Source organism: Neoarius graeffei, chromosome 3, assembly GCF_027579695.1.
Source record: "Neoarius graeffei isolate fNeoGra1 chromosome 3, fNeoGra1.pri, whole genome shotgun sequence".
In the NCBI taxonomy this organism is placed as follows: domain Eukaryota; kingdom Metazoa; phylum Chordata; class Actinopteri; order Siluriformes; family Ariidae; genus Neoarius; species Neoarius graeffei.
Genome location: NC_083571.1, coordinates 88,787,428 through 88,809,272, shown reverse-complemented (window position 1 = coordinate 88,809,272; position 21,845 = coordinate 88,787,428). Strand labels below are relative to the sequence as shown.

Here is a 21,845-nt window from a genome sequence, read left to right as displayed (position 1 = left end):
CGCCAAAGTTTAATAAACTGAAAATGCAATAACTAATTTTGAAGTAGATGATGTATAGGACGTGTGTCGCTTGTGTCTTGTGACTTATTGTAAAAATGATATAAAGGGTTCAAAATCGCATAGTTACAAATATAATAGTAACTTCATATGATAATATTAACCACTGGTTATTTCAGAGAGGAAAAAAATGGGGACACTATTGCTTCCATTCGGGACAATACAACACAGAATTCGGGACCACTGGGGGACACAAAGAAAAAAAAGTTAATTTCGAGCCCTGGGTGAGTGACTTGCGCATGCCCGATATGCACTGCGATCACACACACAGCGGCTCAGTCCCGAATCACTGCTCGTGCGCTTCACTCGCGCGCTCTGTGAGCTGCGCATGGCCGGAGTGCGCACCCTCCAGAGGGCACTCGCTGTTCAGGGCGGAGTGATTTGGAGCGCAGCCGCTGAGGAGGAAGCGCTGAGTCGCACCGACACATTTCAACTGCCGTCTAAATAGTCATGTGATTAGCGTATCCGTGTATTGGCGTTGCTGTGTGCATGCGAATCGTGTATTGGCGTTGCTGTGTGCACGCGAATCGTTTTAAAAACTTTAATCTGGGGCGTCGTGGCTCAGGTGGATAAGGCGCCATACCATAAATCCGGGGACCCGGGTTCGATTCCGGCCCGAGGTCATTTCCCGATCCCTCCCCCTCTCTCCCTCCCACTCATTTCCTGTCTCTACACTGTTCTATCCAATAATAAAGGTGAAAAAAGCCCAAAAAAAATCTTTAAAAAAAAAACCTTTAATCTGATGATCCGCTGATACGGTCTAATGTAAACACCACCTAAGAAAATCCAAGATGACTTACTGAATATTGACATTCTACAAAGCATAATTAAAGAACTTAAGGAATTAGATCGTGGGAATTACAAACTTTATCAAAACGCAATCAATCATCACAAACGCATGACTTAGACTGAATATACAACTTCTATATGGAGAATTTTCCCATGATGTGTAATGCACTCCCACGGCAAACATGCTCAAGAACGGAGAGCTTTAGCTCCTGTTTAATCCAGAAGAGTGAGGAACTGAAAAGCCTCTGCAAACATGCAACTTAATCTCTCCAACACACATTAGGCTCTAGGATTGTAAAAACTCACTCATAGAAGGTAAGCGTCCAGGGCAGGGCAGGTTCTGGGCATAGGTGAAGTTCTCTGGAAGGTATGTAGTCGGTTGAGCAAAATATTCGCTGGAGTTGTTCCCATCTGGATAATCTGCAAACAGTCACGCACAAGGAGATAACTTTACCAAACATATCATCTGGTAAATAAGTAAACTTGATCCCAGAATTGAATTAAAAACAGAATTAAGCTTCATGCCAGAATCATTTGGATGATTTATTTACTTCCTCTCACCTGTGCCATTCAGAGTGCTGTTCTTATTGGTGTATGATCTGAGTATCTGGCCAATTGTCCGCACGTTATCACGCAACATTATACCCCGAGCTTGCACCATGAAGTAGTATGTGTTGGCTGAGGAGTTGAGGGGAAGGGGGAGGGAAAGGAGGACAAAAGCAACATAATCAAATTTGCTTTAAGACTGATGAGGTTAGACAAAGTACTGCATTTAAATGACTTTCTGCTGGCAAGGAAATACTCCTGTATAGAACTAACTGCCTCTACGCAGAGTCGGAAAATGGGCTGCTTAGGAGGGGATTATTTCTGGAAAGCAGCAATAACCTGATCAAGCCATCTGCGCTACTTCAATTTCTCTTAGCAAAATCAAAAAAGCACTGTCCAGAAGTCACATTACTATCATTTTTCTCTCGTTAGTTTAGAGGGGCAAGAGTACAGTTTATCGCTCTGATACAAAAGGCACAGAATTTCTGAATGCTCGTTTCTTAGCTTCGTGACTAAGTGTATTCTGCTAGTCTAAGTATCAATATTCATATTGAGAACTAGCTGGGGGCAGTGACTTGGTCGAAATTAAAATTCAAGTGACTGCGTCATGGAAAAACAAATCAAGCTTTATGATCACTGTTCTGTGGTCTTGACTGTGCTGATCTATGCACATATAAACCTCTAATGATCAGACTATGACCAAGTTATGGCCCTTTTCCACTACCCTTTTTCAGCTCACTTCAGCCCGACACGGCTCGCGTTTCGACTACCTCAGAGCAGCACGACTCAGCTCGCTTCAGCCCTGCTTAGCACCCAAAACTTGCATGGTTTTGGAGTAGGGCTGAAGCGAGCCAAACTGAGCCGAGTGGGGCTAGGGGCGTGAGGAGACACTCCCCTGTGCACTGATTGGTGAGGAGGAGTGTCCTCACATGCCCACACGCCCCGCGAGCACGCTGGGATCTGTAAACACCGTAAACCCGAAAGACGAAGAATTACGAATTACGAGAATTTCTGAAGCCTTATGCGCCTCGCCTCATCTATACGCTCTTGCCAGTATCTGTTGGCGTTCTCGGTGACAACAAGCCACAGCACCAAAACCAGCAACACTAACGACTCCATGTTTATTGTTTACTATCCGGGTCGTGAGACTACCGCTTAAAAGGTCACTGATGTCACTGTTTGCGCCGCCTAACGACATCACATGACGTCCACCCACTTTCGCTAACTCCACCCAATGTGTCCACCCACTTCCAGCCAGCACGGTTCAGCGCGGTTGTAGTCGAAATGCAACTCCAACAGCCCCGCTCAGCTCGACTCAGCCCAACTCAGCACGGCACGGCTCAGTCCAACTCAGCCGCGTTGGTAGTGGAAAAGCGGCAATAGTGCCTAACTAACAAACAGGCTACAACTAGGGCTGTGCAATATGGGAAAAAAATGAACATCCTGATACATCATCTCCATTTCACGATATACATCTCAATATATTGAAATCTCCTCTAAAGGACCCCATGAAATCTAACTTTTACTCTTTACTGTTTTCACTACAGTCCCTAGGGCGGCACGGTGGTGTAGTGGTTAGCGCTGTCTCCTCACAGCAAGAAGGTCCGGGTTCGAGCCCCGTGGCCGGCGAGGGCCTTTCTGTGTGGAGTTTGCATGTTCTCCCCGTGTCCGCGTGGGTTTCCTCCGGGTGCTCTGGTTTCCCCCACAGTCCAAAGACATGCAGGTTAGGCTAACTGGTGACTCTAAATTGACCGTAGGTGTGAATGTGAGTGTGAATGGTTGTCTGTGTCTATGTGTCTATGTGTCGACCTGGCGACTTGTCCAGGGTGTACCCCGCCTTTCGCCCGTAGTCAGCTGGGATAGGCTCCAGCTTGCCTGCGACCCTGTAGAAGGATAAAGCAGCTAGAGATAATGAGATGAGATGAGACTACAATCCCTGCAGATTAAACAACATTCTTGGTTAACTTTACAGGTGGCTTTCAACAACACATTTTTAAATTTTCATGTTAATGATTAATCACAATTGAGTTGAAATAAGACTTTTTTTTTTTTTTTAATTCAACAAAGATGTGGCACAAACTGCAAAAACAATATTGAAAATTGCAACAAAGGGCCAATACAATACAGTTGTTCTACTGGACCATAAGTCGGTAGTTGAGGAGAAATACGTCGGATTTTGCAGATGATGGGCTAGTTTTTGCCGCTCAGATGTGTTTAATTCCGGTATTGCCTTCTCTGTAAAATGTCTGCGACCAGGCAACTCATATTTGGGATCGAGTGTGTTTAGTAATTTTTGGAAGCCTGATTTTTCCACTATACTAGTTGGGATCATGTCTTCGGCAACGAAGTTAGTGATTGCATCCGTTATAGCTCTCCATCTCTGACTCGTTTTCTCATATGGGGTGGCTTTGGAGAACGAGGCTGCTATGGTCATTTATTTAGCTTGTGGGGGGGGGGGGGGGGGTTAGCTCGTGGGCAAGTAGTTCGGAGTTTAAGAGACTCTTCATACGGGTGAGTTTTCAGGTGATGGAACATATTTGTAGTGCTGCTGCCTTTCGTGATGACAGTTTTTTTGCACACTTTACAAATTGGCATTTGCTGTTCCATGTCCTCCTTGCGATATCCAAAAAAAATGCCAGATGACTGACCCCTTACTAGTTCTTTTAGGAACCAATTCGTCTGCTTCCATTTTTAATTTGTCGCTGAAATTGACAGAGCTTACACGGTAGCCTATGCAACACCAGCGATTGCATGAACTGAGTCAGCGCTGTAAACCGAAACTAGAAAATCTTCCCGCAAGTTCCTTTCAGCACCTAGATGTCACCTGGGATTGGTTGGCGAGTGTGTGACGTTATTGGTTTTTTTACCCTTAGGCAGCCTCTCACGTTACTGCCTGAGGGACAGGGAGAAAACCACCGGAAAAGGTTTTAAACAAACGCAAAACAAACGCAAGTCGGCAGATGACCATAAAATACTTGATAGTTACGATAATAATTTTATGCATCTCACACAGAATTTTCGGAGATATATCGAGTATATTCGATATAATCGCACAGCCCTAGCTACAACAGTAGAAGTTAGAGCAACTCTTTATTCTACAGTATGAAAAATGGTTTCCAAGCAGAGTTGAAACTTGGTGGTCACACGGTCGCCAGCGGCGATTAAAAACTGACCAGGGCCACTAAAAGTTGAGGTCTGATTGCCCAAAAGGCAACTATGATTTGAGAAGTATGAAAAAAAATAATAAAAATTAAAAAAAAAGTGTTCCTTCCTTGGAGTACCTTTCTTTTCTTTCCTCAACTCTAAGTTTGTGAATTCTAGTAAAAGTTTAAAGTGCAAAATTCAAAGCCATTCATGAATTTTCAGATCGATCCATGATATCCACAACTTTCCCGAACTCTGACCTTTCCATGATTCATTGCTGCGTCATAGCAGAAGCCGTTATCTTTCTTCCATGCCACTGTGTTGACGTTTGTAGCTGACAAGCTGCTAGGTAGGTAAGATCAAAGACGACTAAAAGACAGTTACATTAGTCTGATTTTCTGACATGCTCTGGGGATAACATGATCAAAGTGGCCCATCCGTCGACCCTCACGGAACGGATAGACGACATGAAGTTGTGGCCCAACGTCAACTATGTTGACATTGTCAATTATGTTATTCTTAGTGAGGGCACTGATTGTGAGGAGCGAAGGAACTACAACGGCACAGAGACATACAATTATCTACACCGTAATAAAATTAGCAAAATTATGTGCGAGAGAGAGAGAGGGCAAGTTTGTTTGCTTAAAGGCGGAAGTTAAGTCTAGCCAGAGTTAAAAATATATATATATATATATATATCTATCAGGAAATCGTGAAGTCATGCAGTAGCCATTATCTGGAAGGTAGGCCATGTCAGAGTAGAGCGATTGTATTGGTTTACTAATAATGTAGTGTTTATGTTGTAAGTCGCTTTGGACAAACGCGTCTGCCAAATACCATAACCACCGAGTTCTAGTCTAATAGAACTAGGGGTCGACCGATAATCAGCCTGGCCGATATTCTGCATTTTTAGTGTTATTGGTATCGGCTATAATTTCCACCGATAACATGCCTTTTTGCAGCCATTTCGTTCCTAACGCGACTGTCACTGCACATCCTTTCCTGCACTCGCCTCTCTGAGTTCAAGAACACGGTCCCGCCCACCACAACATCTGATTTGTTTGGCACAAGAGATATAGCCAATCGACACGTGTAGCTAAACGCTGTGAACTGTTTCAAGGTGGCCGTACGGGCACTCGGGCAGAAGCGGCACAAGGGATACAGCCAATCGACACGCGTAGCTAAACGCTGTGAACTGTTTCAAGGCGGCCGTATGGGCACTCAGGCAGAAGCAGATCCCACTTCAAGGTATGGACACGCTGCTTTTGCCGCAATAAGTCACAAACACACAAGTTGCAAGAGCACAACATCATTATATGTTTACATTCTTCATCTACTACTCGTTAAAATTGTCCATTTGCATCTGTGTAGCCGGGCAAACTTAGCTTACGGAAGGAAGCACTTGAATTAGCCTACAACCAACTAGTCTCGCTGAAACTACATCTAATGCTTCCTTCACTACAATATAATCCTCCTAAATTGGGAATATTAGGCTTGGGCATTAAAAGCATTAGAATGTAGATGGTTACTTGTTAAGTTATTACATAATAGGGAGTGATAGCCTACTTTATGTTTGATTTTACTTTTTAAAAAATGCTGCAGGCAGCTCCCTACACTTGATTTGTTATTTAAAAACTACTTGAAGTTGGTAAGTCTTACTTAGGTCTTAGTGTAAAAGAATCCAGAGTGTATTTTCATTTATTTTCCACTGAAAATGGTGAGCTGTAATATAGTAGGGAGTGATTTATTTTTTTATTGGTGAATATTTTATTATTATTTTATTTCTCATTTTATTCTAACTAATGTTTGACTATTGTACAAATGCTGCTGGCATCTCCCTGCACAAAATTTCATGTTCAATTTTACAATTAAACATACATTTCATGGATATGAAGGTTTGTGTCAGTGTGTGCTATGTTTAATTTCATGTGAATTATAATGTTTACATTTATCGGTTGCACATATCGGTTATCGGCATCCCAATTCCATAATAATCGGTATCGGCCCTGAAAAAAAACATAATCGGTCGATCCCTAAATAGAACCCTACCAGCCGACTGTACCGTGATGTCTCTTGTATAGGCTCAAGACGCAAAAGATCGGTCAGAGAGGCATAGGCTAACCATTTTAATGCAGATACTGTCAAGCTTTGGAAGCAGTAAACATACCATACTTAGACAATTATTTATACATTTGTTCAAGCTTCTTCAACTTCTTAACTCCCCTGATCATTCCAGATATTGGATGGTTATTTGTAGGCTGTTTGTTTACACTAGTACTTCAGCATTGGTCGCTCTTGGATTAGTCATGCTAAATGACTAATGTAGTGTAATATTTGAAGAATGTACAGTATCTAAACAATTACCAGTACCCAGAATTAATGCTGTTGATTAATCCATTTCTGGGGGCACAAGTTAAACACCATGGGGTGCTATTCAAGTAAAAATGGTTTTAAAGGGGTTTTGTGTGTGTGTGTGTGTGTGTGTGTGTGTTGGACTAGAGGAAATTTAAGGGCCACTTTATTTTGGCCTGGGCCACTAACGGCCCTTTTCCACTACCCTTTTTCAGCTCATTTCAGCCCAACACGGCTCGCGTTTCGACTACCTCAGAGCAGCACGACTCAGCTCGCTTCAGCCCTACCCAGCACCCAAAACTCGCACGGTTTTGGAGTAGGGCTGAAGTGAGCCCAACCGAGCCGAGTGGGGCTAGGGGCGTGAGGAGACACTCCCCTGTGCACTGATTGGTGAGGAGGAGTGTCCTCACATGCCCACACACGCCCCGCGAGCACGCTGGGATCTGTAAACACCGTAAACCCGGAAGAAGAAGAATTATGAAGCCTTATGCGCCTCGCCTCATCTATACGCTCTTGCCAGTATCTGTTGGTGTTGTCGGTGACAACAAGCCACAGCACCAAGACCAGCAACACTAACGACTCCATGTCCTCCATGTTTATTGTTTACTATCCGGGTCATGAGACTACCGCTTAAAAGGTCACTGATGTCACTGTTTGCGCTGCCTAACGACATCACGTGACATCCACCCACTTTCGCTAACTCCACCCAATGTGTCCACCCACTTCCAGCCAGCACGGTTCAGCGCGGTTGTAGTCGAAATGCAACTCCAACAGCCCCACTCAGCTCGACTCAGCACGGCACGGCTCAGCCCAACTCAGCCGCGTTGGTAGTGGAAAAGCCCCATAAAAACCCAGGGATACTGGCTCAAGTGGCAACCAAGCACTGAAGTTAATTTTTAGCCCTGCTTCCAAGTTGGTCACATATTCCCATTGTGTTCGAATGAATTATTTATAGTTATTTAGGATACAGCCTGTGTGAGAGCTGCTGAAATCTTCAGTTTTCTTCTCAAAAAAAATAAATAAAAAAACAAACCACCTTTTGTTTCTGCAGTGCCTTGCTTTCCAAACTTCCATTCAGAGGCGAGCTACCACTTGAAGATTAATCTTAACTGAGGCCATTTAGAGAAGTAAAGCCAGACGGCTGAATGTGTGTTTAGCGCACACACTCACTTAGCACTTCATTAGAAAGTGCTGTTGTCGCCCATCCGCTGTAAGGTTTTGTTTGTTTTTTGCTCACCACAATTGTACAAAGTGGTCATCTGAGTTACTATAGCCTTTCTGTCAGCTTGAACCAGCCCGGCCATTCTTGATTGACCTCTCCTCATCTATAAGGCGTTTCTGTCCGCAAAACTGCAGCTCTCCAGATGATTTTTTTTTTCCTCTCAGGTTGAGACACAGCCACTCAAGGGTCAATATAATGATAAAGCAGGTTTGAGTCTCTTATGGCCCTTTTCCACGACCCTTTTTCAGCTCACTTCAGCCCGACACGGCTCGCGTTTCGACTACCTCAGAGCAGCACGACTCGGCTCGCTTCAGCCCTACCCAGCACCCAAAACTCGCACGGTTTTGGAGTGGGGCTGAAGCGAGCCAAACCGAGCCGAGTGGGGCTAGGGGCGTGAGGAGACACTCCCCTGTGCACTGATTGGTGAGGAGGAGTGTCCTCACATGCCCACACACGTCCCGCGAGCACGCTGGGATCTGTAAACCCAGAAGAAGAATTACGAATTATGAGAATTTCTGAAGCCTTATGCGCCTCGCCTCATCTATACGCTCTTGCCAGTATCTGTTGGCGTTCTCGGTGACAACAAGCCACAGCACCAAGACCAGCAACACTAACAACTCCATGTCCTCCATGTTTATTGTTTACTATCCGGGTCGTGAGACTACCGCTTAAAAGGTCACTGATGTCACTGTTTGCGCCGCCTAACGACATCACGTGACGTCCACCCACTTTCGCTAACTCCACCCAATGTGTCCACCCACTTCCAGCCAGCACGGTTGTAGTCAAAATGCAACTCCAACAGCCCCACTCAGCTCGACTCAGCCCAACTCAGCACGGCACGGCTCAGCCCAACTCAGCCGCGTTGGTAGTGGAAAAGCAGCAATAGTCCCAGTGATGAGAAATCTTAAAATTAAATGTCCCTAAACCCCACTTTTTTCCTTGTACAAAGCAACAGTCATTATGTTGATTGACCATGTGTTTTCGAACCATAGCTGATCCAAAAGGCCATAAGTTAACGGAAAATCAATAAGATCAGACGATTTTCACGGAATTTGCCGAGACTGAACTGGAAGATCCCGAAGGGGTGCGTTCCGTCACACGTGTACCAATCCAAGTATCAATTTCGTTCATATGCGCAGCAGTGGTTAGACCAGCCTCAATATGGAATCACGTTTTGGAGAGAATTCTAATAGTGATTGGGATTCTTTTTTGTCAGATGAAGGGGCAGATAATTAAATCAAGGGCATTCCGGAGTAAATGCCAATCTTTTCAAGCCCCCAAGATGAGAAACTGCCAGTTCACAACAGTCCCATTCACCGCCGATAGTGCACCACCAGCCAGAGAGAATTGGAGAAACAGATTGGTTTGTAGATTTTTATTCTAAGCTGACTGCTGCAAAATCTAGGGAAAATATTTGCATGTACCTTAATAAATGCAGAAATATAATCTTTAAAATGTACACTCATTCAGTGAAATTATTGAAAGAAAATATGAAGTGGGCGATAACAGGGGAATTGAAAAACTGTCCAAATGTCATTTATTAAATAAATGGGTTTCTTTTTGCTCCATGTGGTCGTTCTGGTGGTGGTGGTGGTGGTGAACACTTGATGAATCAAATTTATTATTAGTAGGTAGAGCTGGGTGATAAATCGATTTTATCGATTAATTCGAATTTACAGTTAAGGACGATGTGTTTATGAAAATCGTTTTTCTCTTAGTTTTAACTTCCGCCACCGACGCTCCCCTCTGCGCATGTGCAGAACAGATTGGGCAGCAGGGACAGATCGGGCACTGACACTATAGCCCTCCTCCCACGCGCTTGCCACAGACACACACAAACATGGCAGTGATTGGGGGAAAGCCGCAGCCTGTGCCCAAGAAAGGAGTAACTTCCTCCATGATCTGGAATTGGTTCGGTTTTGCGGCGTCGGACGCAGACCAAAACAAGTCCTCGTTGTAAGGTGTGTTTGAAAACGGTCGCTTCCAAAGGAAAGGGAATTTTCTTTTGCTACAAAGGAATTTTCTTTTGCTACTGAGCAAAAGAAAATTTAAAATAAAAATAATAATAAAATAAAAACCAAAAAGAAGTATTTAGAGCTCTTGTATCGCTTGAACGATTGGTTTTTATCTTCTCTCAAATTTTTGTAGTTTCAGTTGTAATCTCGCTGTAGTTTTTTCCATAATAATAACCTTTTGTACTTTGTCTGTCCATTGCATTATGTTGGGGGGGGGGGATGTGGCTTCAACCAATCGATTGTGATCATTTCCTTTGCTATCTAAAGCAGGACTTTCAATAAGTAGCTGCAATCTCTGTCCATCAGATCCTCAGGTAGTATTCCAAGTATTTACAGAATTGAGTCAAGATGCAGGTCAATACCCAGAACTCTTTTTATTTTTACACATTTCCAAAAACCTATGATCTTTGGACAATCCCAAAATATATGGGTGAAGTCACCCACCATGCCACAGTTCCTCCAACATAAATCTGATGTTTTACTATATTTTGCGGTGACAGATGGGGTGTTAAAGTAACGCATCTTTACTTTCCATTCAAACTCCCTCCATGTTGGACTGTTAGTTAATTTATGTCCAGATCTGAACGTTTCTTCCCAATCATCATTTTATTATTACATCTGCTTCCAATTCCCATCTTTCTTTAACATTCAAATTATTGTCATTGGATTCATATTGTAGTACTTTATACATTTTTGAAATCAGCCCTTTTTTTGACTCCTCTTCTGTAAATGACAGAAGCAGCTCTTCGACCTTGGTTGGTTCTTTGCTTATTCTTTCCCATTCACTGTGTTTCTGGAGGTAGCGTCTCAACTGCAAATATTTATAAAAATCATTATTTGGTAAATTAAATTCCTGTTTGAGTTGTTCAAATGATTTCAAAATTTGCCCTGTAAAAATCTGTGCTATATATTAGTGCCGTCAAAGTTAACGCGATAACGCGTTCTCAATTTAACGCGATTTTTAAAAAAAATAGTGCCGTTAACGCAAATTCTAATTTGGCCCTGCGAGTCACCCGTAGTTCCTGTTGAGGCTTGTCGCGCGCTGCTTCAATAAGAGTACGTGTGAGTGATGGAGAAAGGCATAGACATATAAACATCCTCGCCGCCATATTGGATAGGGCAAAGTGGAGATTCTTCAACCATCTCTGGTATAGCGTCTAGACAATAGCCGAGAATAAAGATGCCTCATTCATGTGCTGCGTTTAACTGTACCAACAGGTTTACCGTCCAAACGAGATCACATGGGATTACCTTTCACAGGTGAGACTGGAAAAATACTTTTCAATACTGTTCCTTCAGTCTTCAGTTTCCCAGCTCATCCCCACCGGGTAGGTGTAGAGTTATAAGCAGTGAGAATTAGATAATACAGTGCCACACTATGATGAACGTTTTTGAACGTATGATGAATGTTTTTATTTTTATCTGTTTTTTTCTTCTTTTATGGCAAATACTTGTCTTCAAAAGAAACTAATGAAGAGTAAAATAAAACTTTTATTTTCACAGTGATATGCACTTTATTTTTCATCCCTTGGTTTTCTCATCTAATATGGGAGTTATGGATGTCAGTGGCTGTGACGTGTTATACTCTGCAATAAAAAAAAATTGGTACAAAGCAAGCCCATTCACTTTATGCTGATAAGAGAATTACAATGGTTTTTCATGTGACAAAATCGGGAGTTAACTATGACAGTTGCGACATAAATCGCGATTAAATATTTTAATCGCTTGACAGCACTATATATATATATATATATATATATATATATATATATGAATGAATGAGTGATTCCACGCTTATGGGTACTGAAATGGGGACATGAACTTATTTTTAAAAATTCACCTAAAACCATTTATTTTTTTTACCATCAGGTCACAAAACATGTAATCTTTAATGAATGATATGTTAAAGGATAACTTTAATTTTCTGAGATGTAATAAAAACTTATTTATATGCCAAAGTCAGAACATAACAGAAGTGTTGTGGACATATATTCTCAATTTTAACAATGTAGAATTACTTTTTGAAACATAGGAAGGTGATGTTTTAGCAAATATAATGAATAAACATGTGTAGTAGAATAAACATACACATTCTTTCAATAAGATTAACATGGTATATAGCTAGATTGTAATTAATTTGTAACAGACGCGAGATGGACAATCGTAACAGAAGTAATGTAACAGACATCATTTTGGAACTCATAGGCTTGACTTTGGCATATAAATATGTTTTTATTACATCTCAGAAAATTAAAGTTATATTTTAACATATCATTCATTAAAGATTACATGTTTTGTGACCTGATGGTAAAAAAAGAAATGGTTTTAGGTGAATAAGTTCATGTCCCCATTTCAGTACCCATAAGCGTGGAATCACTCATATATATTTTATATATATATATATATATATATATATATATATATATATATATATATATTTTTTTTTTTTTTTTTTTTTTTTTTTAACCCTTTATTAGTCTATTTCTCAAATCTTGCATCCATAGTACAGGGTAGTATATTTAATTTCTTTTGTATTGTCGACCATGTTTTCATTGTTTCTATAATCAGATCGTTTTTAATTTTAAGCTTCCTTTGCACCGGTCTGGTTACAAATGGGAGTGACTCCAAAGACACAGTAGGGCAGGTCCTTTGCTCCATCTCCACCCATATTGCATCTTTGTCTTTTGTTATCCATAATATAAGAGCTCCAAGTTGAGCGGCCCAGTAACAGTTCCTTAGATTTGGTAAGTTTAGCCCTCCCTTATCTTGGGGGGCTAAAAGTGTCTTATATTTAATTCTTGCTTTTTTGTTTTGCCATAAAAATCTTGACATACTTTTGCCCAGCATTTTAAAGGTGGAACCAGAAACCATAACTGGAAGTGACTGAAACAGGAACAATAGTCTTGACAAGATATTCATTCTAATAGTTTCTACCCTCCCAATGAGAGTCAGGGGTAAAATCGCCCACCTATCCAAGTCTTTTTTTAATTTCCTTTATCAATTTTCCGTAATTCGCATCATATAACCGTGAAACATTAGGAGTAATAATCAACACCCAGATATCTAAATCCTTTAATCAGTCCATTTAAACCCAACCTTTTCTTTTAAGAAGATTTTTTAGGCCATATTGCCCAGCTCTATTAGTAGGCGACACGAAATCTGTCTGCTTCATTTGCACAAACTTCACCCACTGTCGCTTTAGATTAGTGTCATTTCTCGGAAATTCGTGAACTGAATGTCTTGTTGTACATGGATCTGAACATCCAAAGACAATGCAGCGCTTTCCAACAATATCCAATTTCAACGAGTAAACAAGCATGGGATCAGATGAACTGAAATGACCCACATAACTGGGGTTCCATGTGTGACGTCATGTGAGATTATCCCTGGGGCAAGGCTGCCTTTTTCCGAGATCCGGAAGCCGCGATTTATCGATAGTTTTGTGCTTGATAATGAAATAAATCATTAATATTTTCCCCCTGCTTTATTAATTCATTTTGGTCATTACTAAATGATATATATTCATTTTAAAGAATTACAATAAAGGCATTACATCCACTTTAAAGCTACAGGATACAAAGACATTCTAGACAGCTGTGGCAACGGTTTGGGGAAGAGTCACATGCTCACATACAGTGTATGCCTGATTTGCATCATTTTGTTAAGTAACCAAAAGTTCTTTAATAAGGCTGAAAAATGACTTTAGCGCTCCAATCGCATACAGCTATAATGGTGCATTATGTAGGTGATCGCTGTAATTGAAATGAAGCCCCTCATACAATGATTGGGGGGGGGCACCACATGCTTTATCTTTCCCACCTTTCTACTTCCCTTCACTAAACATTAACCCAACTTGGAAACTAACCAGATCACTGAGCTTAACAAGATCATAATCACTGTCAATCAGTTCAAACCTCACAGACCACTTCCATGGAAAATTTCCTGAAATCCCACGTGAGACGATAAAGCAAATGGGAAGCCAAGACATCCATTAGTGCAGGATACACTATTGTACAGTGATGTACATTTCATCCTGGCTACGCAAAAAGGCCATGGGAAAACACTAGTGTAAGACCGTTAACTTGATTAAAAACCCTTTTTTTTTTGCATGAACATGATTTAAAACCTGAAAGCAAAAAGGCTGCAAGCTAGAAACTCATGCCCCTTTTCCACCAAAGCAGTTCCAGGGCTGGTTCGGGGCCAGTGCTTAGTTTGGAACCGGGTTTTCTGTTTCCACTGACAAAGAACTGGCTCTGGGGCCAGAAAAACCGGTTCCAGGCTAGCACCAACTCTCTGCTGGGCTAGAGGAAAGAACCGCTTACGTCAGCGGGGGGGGGGGGGGTTGTTAAGACCAACAACAATAACAAGACCGCGAAAGATCGCCATTTTTAAGCGGCGAGAAGCAGCAGCTGTACAAACGCGAAGTCATCCATTATTGTTGTTGCCGCTGCTGCTTCTTCCGTGTTGTTTTTGCTTTGATATTCGCGCCAAGATTTATGCAAACGTAGCACCGTAACTTCCGTATACAGCGACGTAATGACACATACAGCAACGTAATGACGTGGCTCCGCTTAGCACCGCGAGCGATGGAAAAGCAAACTGGTTCTCAGCTGGCTCGCAAGTTGAACGAGTTGTGAACCAGCACCAGCACTGGCTCCGAACCAGTCCTGGAACTGATTTGGTGGAAAAGGGGTATCAGTTGCATCATCTAATATGTTGTGCACTGACAGCTTTAAAGTGCATATCACAGGTAAATTCAGGAGCAAGATCAATGTAATTCTCCTATTTTATATTAAACTTTGGTCAAATATCTGTCACATTTTGTGCAATTTTTTTTTTACCTTGCGCAATACCAGAAAAATTCAGTTGAAATCAAGCCATTTGAGGCGAATTCGTCCGCCTCTGAAAAAACTTGCCATTTGGATTTCCCAGCAAACATTGATTTTCGTGACGTCGCGTGCGGGACGCCTCCCTCGGAATCCTGCGTCAGCGCTGGTTTGTTTATGAGAAAACGACCTGGTGGTTTTCTGCAAATTTCTTCAACGTTATCACATAATTATTAAAATGGTTAACAGATGCATTGTAGGAGGGTGTAGCAACACCAATCTTGATGGGATTAGTACTCATCGCTTCCCACATTGCGCTCAGGTGACAATTCCATATTTCAATGCAAAATCGCTAGCTGCTAAACTTGGTCTACACAGGCTGTGCACTGAAACGGTGCAAGCTCTCGCAGCCTGCTGGTGCTTCTGCAGGTGACATCACAAATCTGGCTCCAGACTCCCTTGGGATTTTTCCAGACAAGTTTTGTTATTTTATTTTTTTCTGCTGTAGACAGATGGCCTTGTGCAAAATTACCCTTCTGGATGTGTGCGTGTAAAGGGACATTCATATTATATATAAAAAAATAAATAAATTTGGTCCAGGATATGCACTTTAAGGACCATACAGGTGGGGCGAGTGGGCTATTTTATGCATGAACAAATATGACTTGCTATTTTCTGCCACCGCGTTTTGTTCGCCAACACCAGCAGCAGTTTCATGTATAGCGGTGCTTGAAAGTTTGTGCATCCTTTAGAATTTTCTATATTTCTGCATAAATATGACCTAAAACATCATCAGATTTTCACATAAATCCTAAAAGTAGATAAAGAGAACCCAGTTAAACAAATGAGACAAAAATATCATACTTGGTCATTTATTTATTGAGGAAAATGATCCAATATTACATATCTGTGAGTGGCAAAAGTATGTGAACCTTTGCTTTCAGTATCTGGTGTGACCCCCTTGTGCAGCAATAACTGCAACTAAACATTTCCGGTAACTGTTGATCAGTCCTGCACACCGGCTTGGAGGAATTTTAGCCCATTCCTCCGTACAGAACAGCTTCAACTCTGGGATGTTGGTGGGTTTCCTCACATGAACTGCTCGCTTCAGGTCCTTCCACAACATTTCCACTGGATTAAGGTCAGGACTTTGACTTGGCCATTCCAAAACATTAACTTTATTCTTCTTTAACCATTCTTTGGTAGAACGACTTGTGTGCTTAGGGTCATCATCTTGCTGTATGACCCACCTTCTCTTGAGATTCAGTTCATGGACAGATGTCCTGAGATTTTCCTTTAGAATTTGCTGGTATAATTCAGAATTCATTGTTCCATCAATGATGGCAAGCCATCCTGGCCCACATGCAGCAAAACAGGCCCAAACCATGATACTACCACCACCATGTTTCACAGATGGGATAAGGTTTTTATGCTGGATTGCAGTGTTTTCCTTTCTCCAAACATAACGCTTCTCATTTAAACCAGAAGTTCTATTTTGGTCTCATCCGTCCCCAAAACATTCTTCCAATAGCCTTCTGGCTTGTCCATGTGATCTTTAGTAAACTGCAGATGAGCAGCAATGTTCTTTTTGGAGAGCAGTGGCTTTCTCCTTGCAACCCTGCCATGCACACCATTGTTGTTCAGTGTTCTGATGGTGGACTCATGAACATTAACATTAGCCAATGTGAGAGAGGCCTTCAGTTGCTTAGAAGTTACCCTGGGGTCCTTTGTGACGTCGCCGACTATTACACACCTTGCTCTTGGAGTGATCTTTGTTGGTCGACCACTCCTGGGGAGGGTAACAATGGTCTTGAATTTCCTCCATTTGTACACAATCTGTCTGACTGTGGATTGGTGGAACCCAAACTCTTTAGAGATGGTTTTGTAACCTTTTCCAGCCTGATGAGCATCAACAACGCTTTTTCTGAGGTCCTCAGAAACCTCCTTTGTGGAAGTGCCATGATACACTTCCACAAACGTGTTGTGAAGATCAGACTTTGATAGATCCCTGTTCTTTAAATAAAACAGGGTGCCCACTCACACCTGATTGTCATCCCGTTGACTGAAAACACCTGACTCTAATTTCACCTTCAAATTAACTGCTAATCCTAGAGGTTCACATACTTTTGCCACTCACAGATATGTAATATTGGATCATTTTCCTCAATAAATAAATGACCAAGTATAATATTTTTGTCTCATTTGTTTAACTGGGTTCTCTTTATCTACTTTTAGGACTTGTGTGAAAATCTGATGATGTTTTAGGTCATATTTATGCAGAAATATAGAAAATTCTAAAGGGTTCACAAACTTTCAAGCACCACTGTAGCTGGTATTTAAAATAAATAAATAAAAGTGATGCATTTCATTAACATTTACTTCAACTAGAAAGCAACACTATCCTTTTAATGAATTCGGAGCATGCTTTTCTAAAGGCTAATTTAACCAATTTTCCACAAAACCATGTCATCTGATCCTCACATCAGTATTACAAAAGGGACTGTAAAGTCCTCTTCTGAGATAGTCTTCTCATGCAAAAAGCAAATTTAAGTTTAAAAAAAAAAAAAGTTCATAATCAGAAAATATTGTCAAACGCACTACTTCATGTGAGAACTGCTGTAGTCATCCCTACTGTATATCCGCTGAGGCCATCCTTAAAAAAAAAAAAATCCGTTTCCTGTCCACCGGGTGAGCAAAAAAATTTTCGGGAGGGAGGGAGCGATTTTTTTTTTTAATATATAGATGGATAAGAAATCGCAATGCTGTGTTTGCTTTTTCTTTCAGTACTTTATTACAAAAGCAGACACGTTTAATAAAATGACAGTTTAATCAACTGAAACTTGTACAAAAACTAAGTTAGCATTTTAAATGCTGATTGCAACATTTGCAAAACTTTTACAAAAGGTACTTAAAATGTCCGACACACGGACTTTTTGTAGTTCTAAATCGAAATCCTAGGCCTAGTTCGGATGAAATTACACTATTAAAATGATCACTGAATGATTTGTTTTTCTGAATCGTTACTATTTTGTTGTTCGCTAGAATACCATTTTGCGATTTCACACTTAAGCAAATGTTTGAAAACTCCGGATCTCCTTCCTTCATGGTGGCTGCCATTTTTTTTGTGCCGCACGGCGTATGTGCAGAGCTGATTCAATTCTATATTCTGCGCGGAATGCAGGGCTTTCCACAAGCGCCGGCTGCCGGCCATACAGCCGACTACACAATTAAGTCCAGCCGGCTACTTTAATGACTTATTTTTGTAGCCCACAGGCTCTAAATATTAATTTTCGATTTTAATAAAATTAAATGTTTATCTGACGGACTGACAATAATGTCAAACTGAACCGCACTCATTTAAGTTGTGATTCGCGCTGTTTGTACCGATAATAACCACAAATTCCCCGCCGACTTCGTTGATCAAGGGAGAGTAACTCATCCACGGCCCCGACATGCGGTGTGTGCACGTGCACTCAGTGGAGGCAGTGGTGTGTCGGGGCTGTCGGAGGTGACATCGGAGGGAACAGAAGCAGAGATGACGCTTATTTTGTCTCCGGTAAACCAGTCTTCTCTCATTCAGTTACGTGCTGGCATCAAAAGACACCGTTGGTTGTAAATGAAACCAAACTGAGTGGTTGGAGTGCATTTTCATACACAAATGGAGAAATGTTCGCTGAGTGTTTAATTGTGTAGCCACCGCTGCAGACCGTTGTCGTTGTTAATTCATAGCATGCTCAGCTGCGTGAATGTGTCATCCACCGAAAATAAGAGATTTACAAGCCAGGAACGTCTCATGATGCAATACGCAAGAAAAGAAAGATGATTTACTGCCATTTTACTTTGTATTTGAGTAAAGTGAATAAATAAATGGTCTGTGGAAAATACATTTAATCCTGGGAACTGCGTGCACAGTAGTTTATTTTGTGTTTACTCCCCCCCCCCGGCTGGCTACTTATTTGTCATGGCTGGCTAGTATGAGCCTTAGTGGAAAGCCCTGGGAATGCGTAAATGTCAAGTTCGAGTTTAGATTTACGAACCCAAAAAAATTTTCGAAAAACCGGCGTTAAAAAAAAAAAATTTTCAACCACACAAACGGCACTCACCCGGCCGGTGGACCGGAAACAGAACATTTTTTAATAATGGCCCGATGCTTAAAGCATATACGCAGAACCATGGCCTCACTTTCATTTAGAAATGCCTTGAGACCTCAAGAATGGCACAGGAATAGTTTTAAGCGTTAACAATAAATCTAATATAGTAATTTTTACGATTAAAGTGATTTACATAGGTAGCAGTCTGAGTGAATGACCTTGATGTCCGTAATGTCACAGCAGGGAGTCTATCGGTCTCATCGCCATTTCGGCTACACTAAAACATAGAGCTGACTGCAACGCCGAGCCTCCATTTTGAGCTAATTTATCACCATGCCACGTAGATGTGTTGCTGGCGGGTGCAGCAACACAACAGAAGGTAGATTTACATTGCATTCATGGCCCAAGAATGTTCAAACTGCAAAGATTTGGACATGTTTTGCGAGTTGTTCACGGACACGTCGGGCGGCTAAGAAGTGGTCTCTCCTCTGCTCTGCACATTTTACTCAAGAATCGTATGAAACCTCTGATCTGTTGAGGACCGTTGGCTATAAAGCCCGTTTTGAAAGAGGGTGCAGTATCAACAATTTAAGAAAAATAAAATAAATACTTGTTTTATTTAAAGTGAGTTCAGTTGCACCAGTCCTCCTGGAGCATGAGCCGAGGGTTGTTGCTAAAACCCGGGATGGAACATATCACTCGAGCAGTGACCTCCTCGCGGTTATTGCTAAAACCGGTGACATCCCGTTCCGTCCCGGGTTTTAGTAACTGCCTGAGCCGAGCAGTAATGGCGGAATACACAGTATGGAGAGAATGAGCGGAGCAGCCATCTTATTTCTTTTTTTTTTTTTAAAGATATTTTTGGGGCTTTTTTCACCTTTATTGGATAGGACAGTGCAGAGACAGGAAATGAGTGGGAGAGAGACGGGGAGGTAAGGTATTAGGCAGAGACCCGTCCACCCGTAAATTTGACGGGCGATTGCCGATTTCAACGGGCAAGTATACACACAGACGGATACTGAAACGGACGATAATGCCGAAAATTTTCGCACATGAATACTCCCACATGTCATCCGATAAATCCAGTTATGTTCCGCCCACACACGGACTGGCCATCGGGAGTAGCGGGAGTTTTCCCGGTGGGCTGGTGGTTCAGCGTGGGCCGGCGGAGAAAAAAAAAAAACAGTTGCGCGCTGGCCTTTAATATGATAAGCAATGTTAACAGTTTGTTAAAGAAACTGTTAACATTGCTTATTACAGTTGCGCGCTGGCCTTTAATATGATAAGCAATGTTAACAGTTTGTTAAAGAAACTGTTAACATTGCTTATCATATTAAAGGCCAGCGCGCAACTGTTTTTTTTTTTTTTTTTTTTCTCCGCTGGCCCACACTGAACCACCGGCCCACTGGGAAAACTCCCGCTACTCCCGATGGCCAGTCCGTGTGTGGTTCCGCCATCATTTACAAATCGTAAGAAACACAGTTTAATACGAAAAATACTGAAAACTTGAAATGAAAAATCAGAATATTTCATCGTTTCCGACATTTTGGCCCGCACTGAATCTTGTAACATGCGGACTGAATAAATCGCGAATTCTGATTGGTCGAAAATTGCCAAACACCCTGCGTTGTAGTTTCCTCTTTCTTGGCGGGAGAACCGCATTTTTTTTGCTGACTCACTCTTCTGGATCAAGATGAATCCCAACAAACGCCCCAAATTGAATGTGACAAAAACTGATTCGTTTTTCCACAAAAAGACAGAAAAGGTATGTGTGATACATTGATTAACAAGGGGGTTTCATTGGGGTATGGTAAAATAGAATACTGTTGGGTTATTTTTTTTTATTAAATACTGTAACTAGATCAAAAGATTATATACAATTCATTGTTGTTTATTTTCTTTTCACTTTTGTTACCAAATCAAACACCATACATACATCTGATACATTCAGGAGTGAAACTGAAAAAAATACAAAGTAAAAATATGCAATATTTCTGATCAAAAATTACACGCCATTTCACCCTGAAAATGTCCTAGAATGCAGGAAATGAAGTCTAAATTTCAAAAATTTTCTGGGGGGGCATGCCCCCAGACCCCCCTAGAGGGACTTCGCGCCTGCGGCGCTCGTCTTCGCACCTGCGGCGCTTATCAGGATTATATAAAATATTATTTTTGACTGGTAAATTTCTTTTTCTGCCTAATACCCTACGGGGAGGGACCGGGAAACGACCCCGGGCCGGAACCGAACCCGGGTCCCCGGATCCACGGCACGGCGCCCCATCCACGACGCCCCCAGCCGTCTTATTTCCAAACTGGATATGAGCAATTCCAGCGTTATGGACGTGACACTTGAACTCAAAATGGCAACAAATGACCCAGTGCATGTTTTATTGTCTCCCAGTATTTAAACAGGTGTTGCATATTTTAAGGCTGTACCATACTGGAGAAGTGATGGAACAAGAACAATTCCCATAGTACATCTAGGGCATGCCAGAAAATGCCAATAAAAGATGCGTTATGGATGTGACAGAAAAAGTATCACTTTTCTTGGGTGACTGTACATTTTTATCAAACTCTGTGAAATTGTAAACCTAATGTCGAAATGGAGATATCCGTTTGATAGAGGGGTCCAAGGTGAATATTAAAAGATCTTTGTTTAAAATATTTTGTATTTCATGCAGAGTTTCGGAAGGAAAAGTCAGCGTTATGGATGTGACGAAATTCCATTATGGATGTGACGCGTCTGAAATAGACATGGCATATGTTTAGAAAATCAGCAATTTAACCACCATAACCCTTTGAA

General features: G+C 41.6%; 1 protein-coding gene across 1 annotated transcript in view; it reads right to left on the bottom strand.

Annotated features, from left to right (window-relative positions):
- Positions 1 to 21,845, bottom strand: part of b4galt6 (UDP-Gal:betaGlcNAc beta 1,4- galactosyltransferase, polypeptide 6) — an 83,709-nt gene that overhangs the window by 39,176 nt on the left and 22,688 nt on the right. The window contains exons 2-3 of the mRNA XM_060917617.1: positions 1,408 to 1,524; positions 1,153 to 1,266 (exon numbers count right to left, since the gene is read on the bottom strand). Coding sequence (XP_060773600.1) covers positions 1,153 to 1,266; positions 1,408 to 1,524 — 231 coding nt within the window. The remainder of the gene's footprint in view (positions 1 to 1,152; positions 1,267 to 1,407; positions 1,525 to 21,845) is intronic.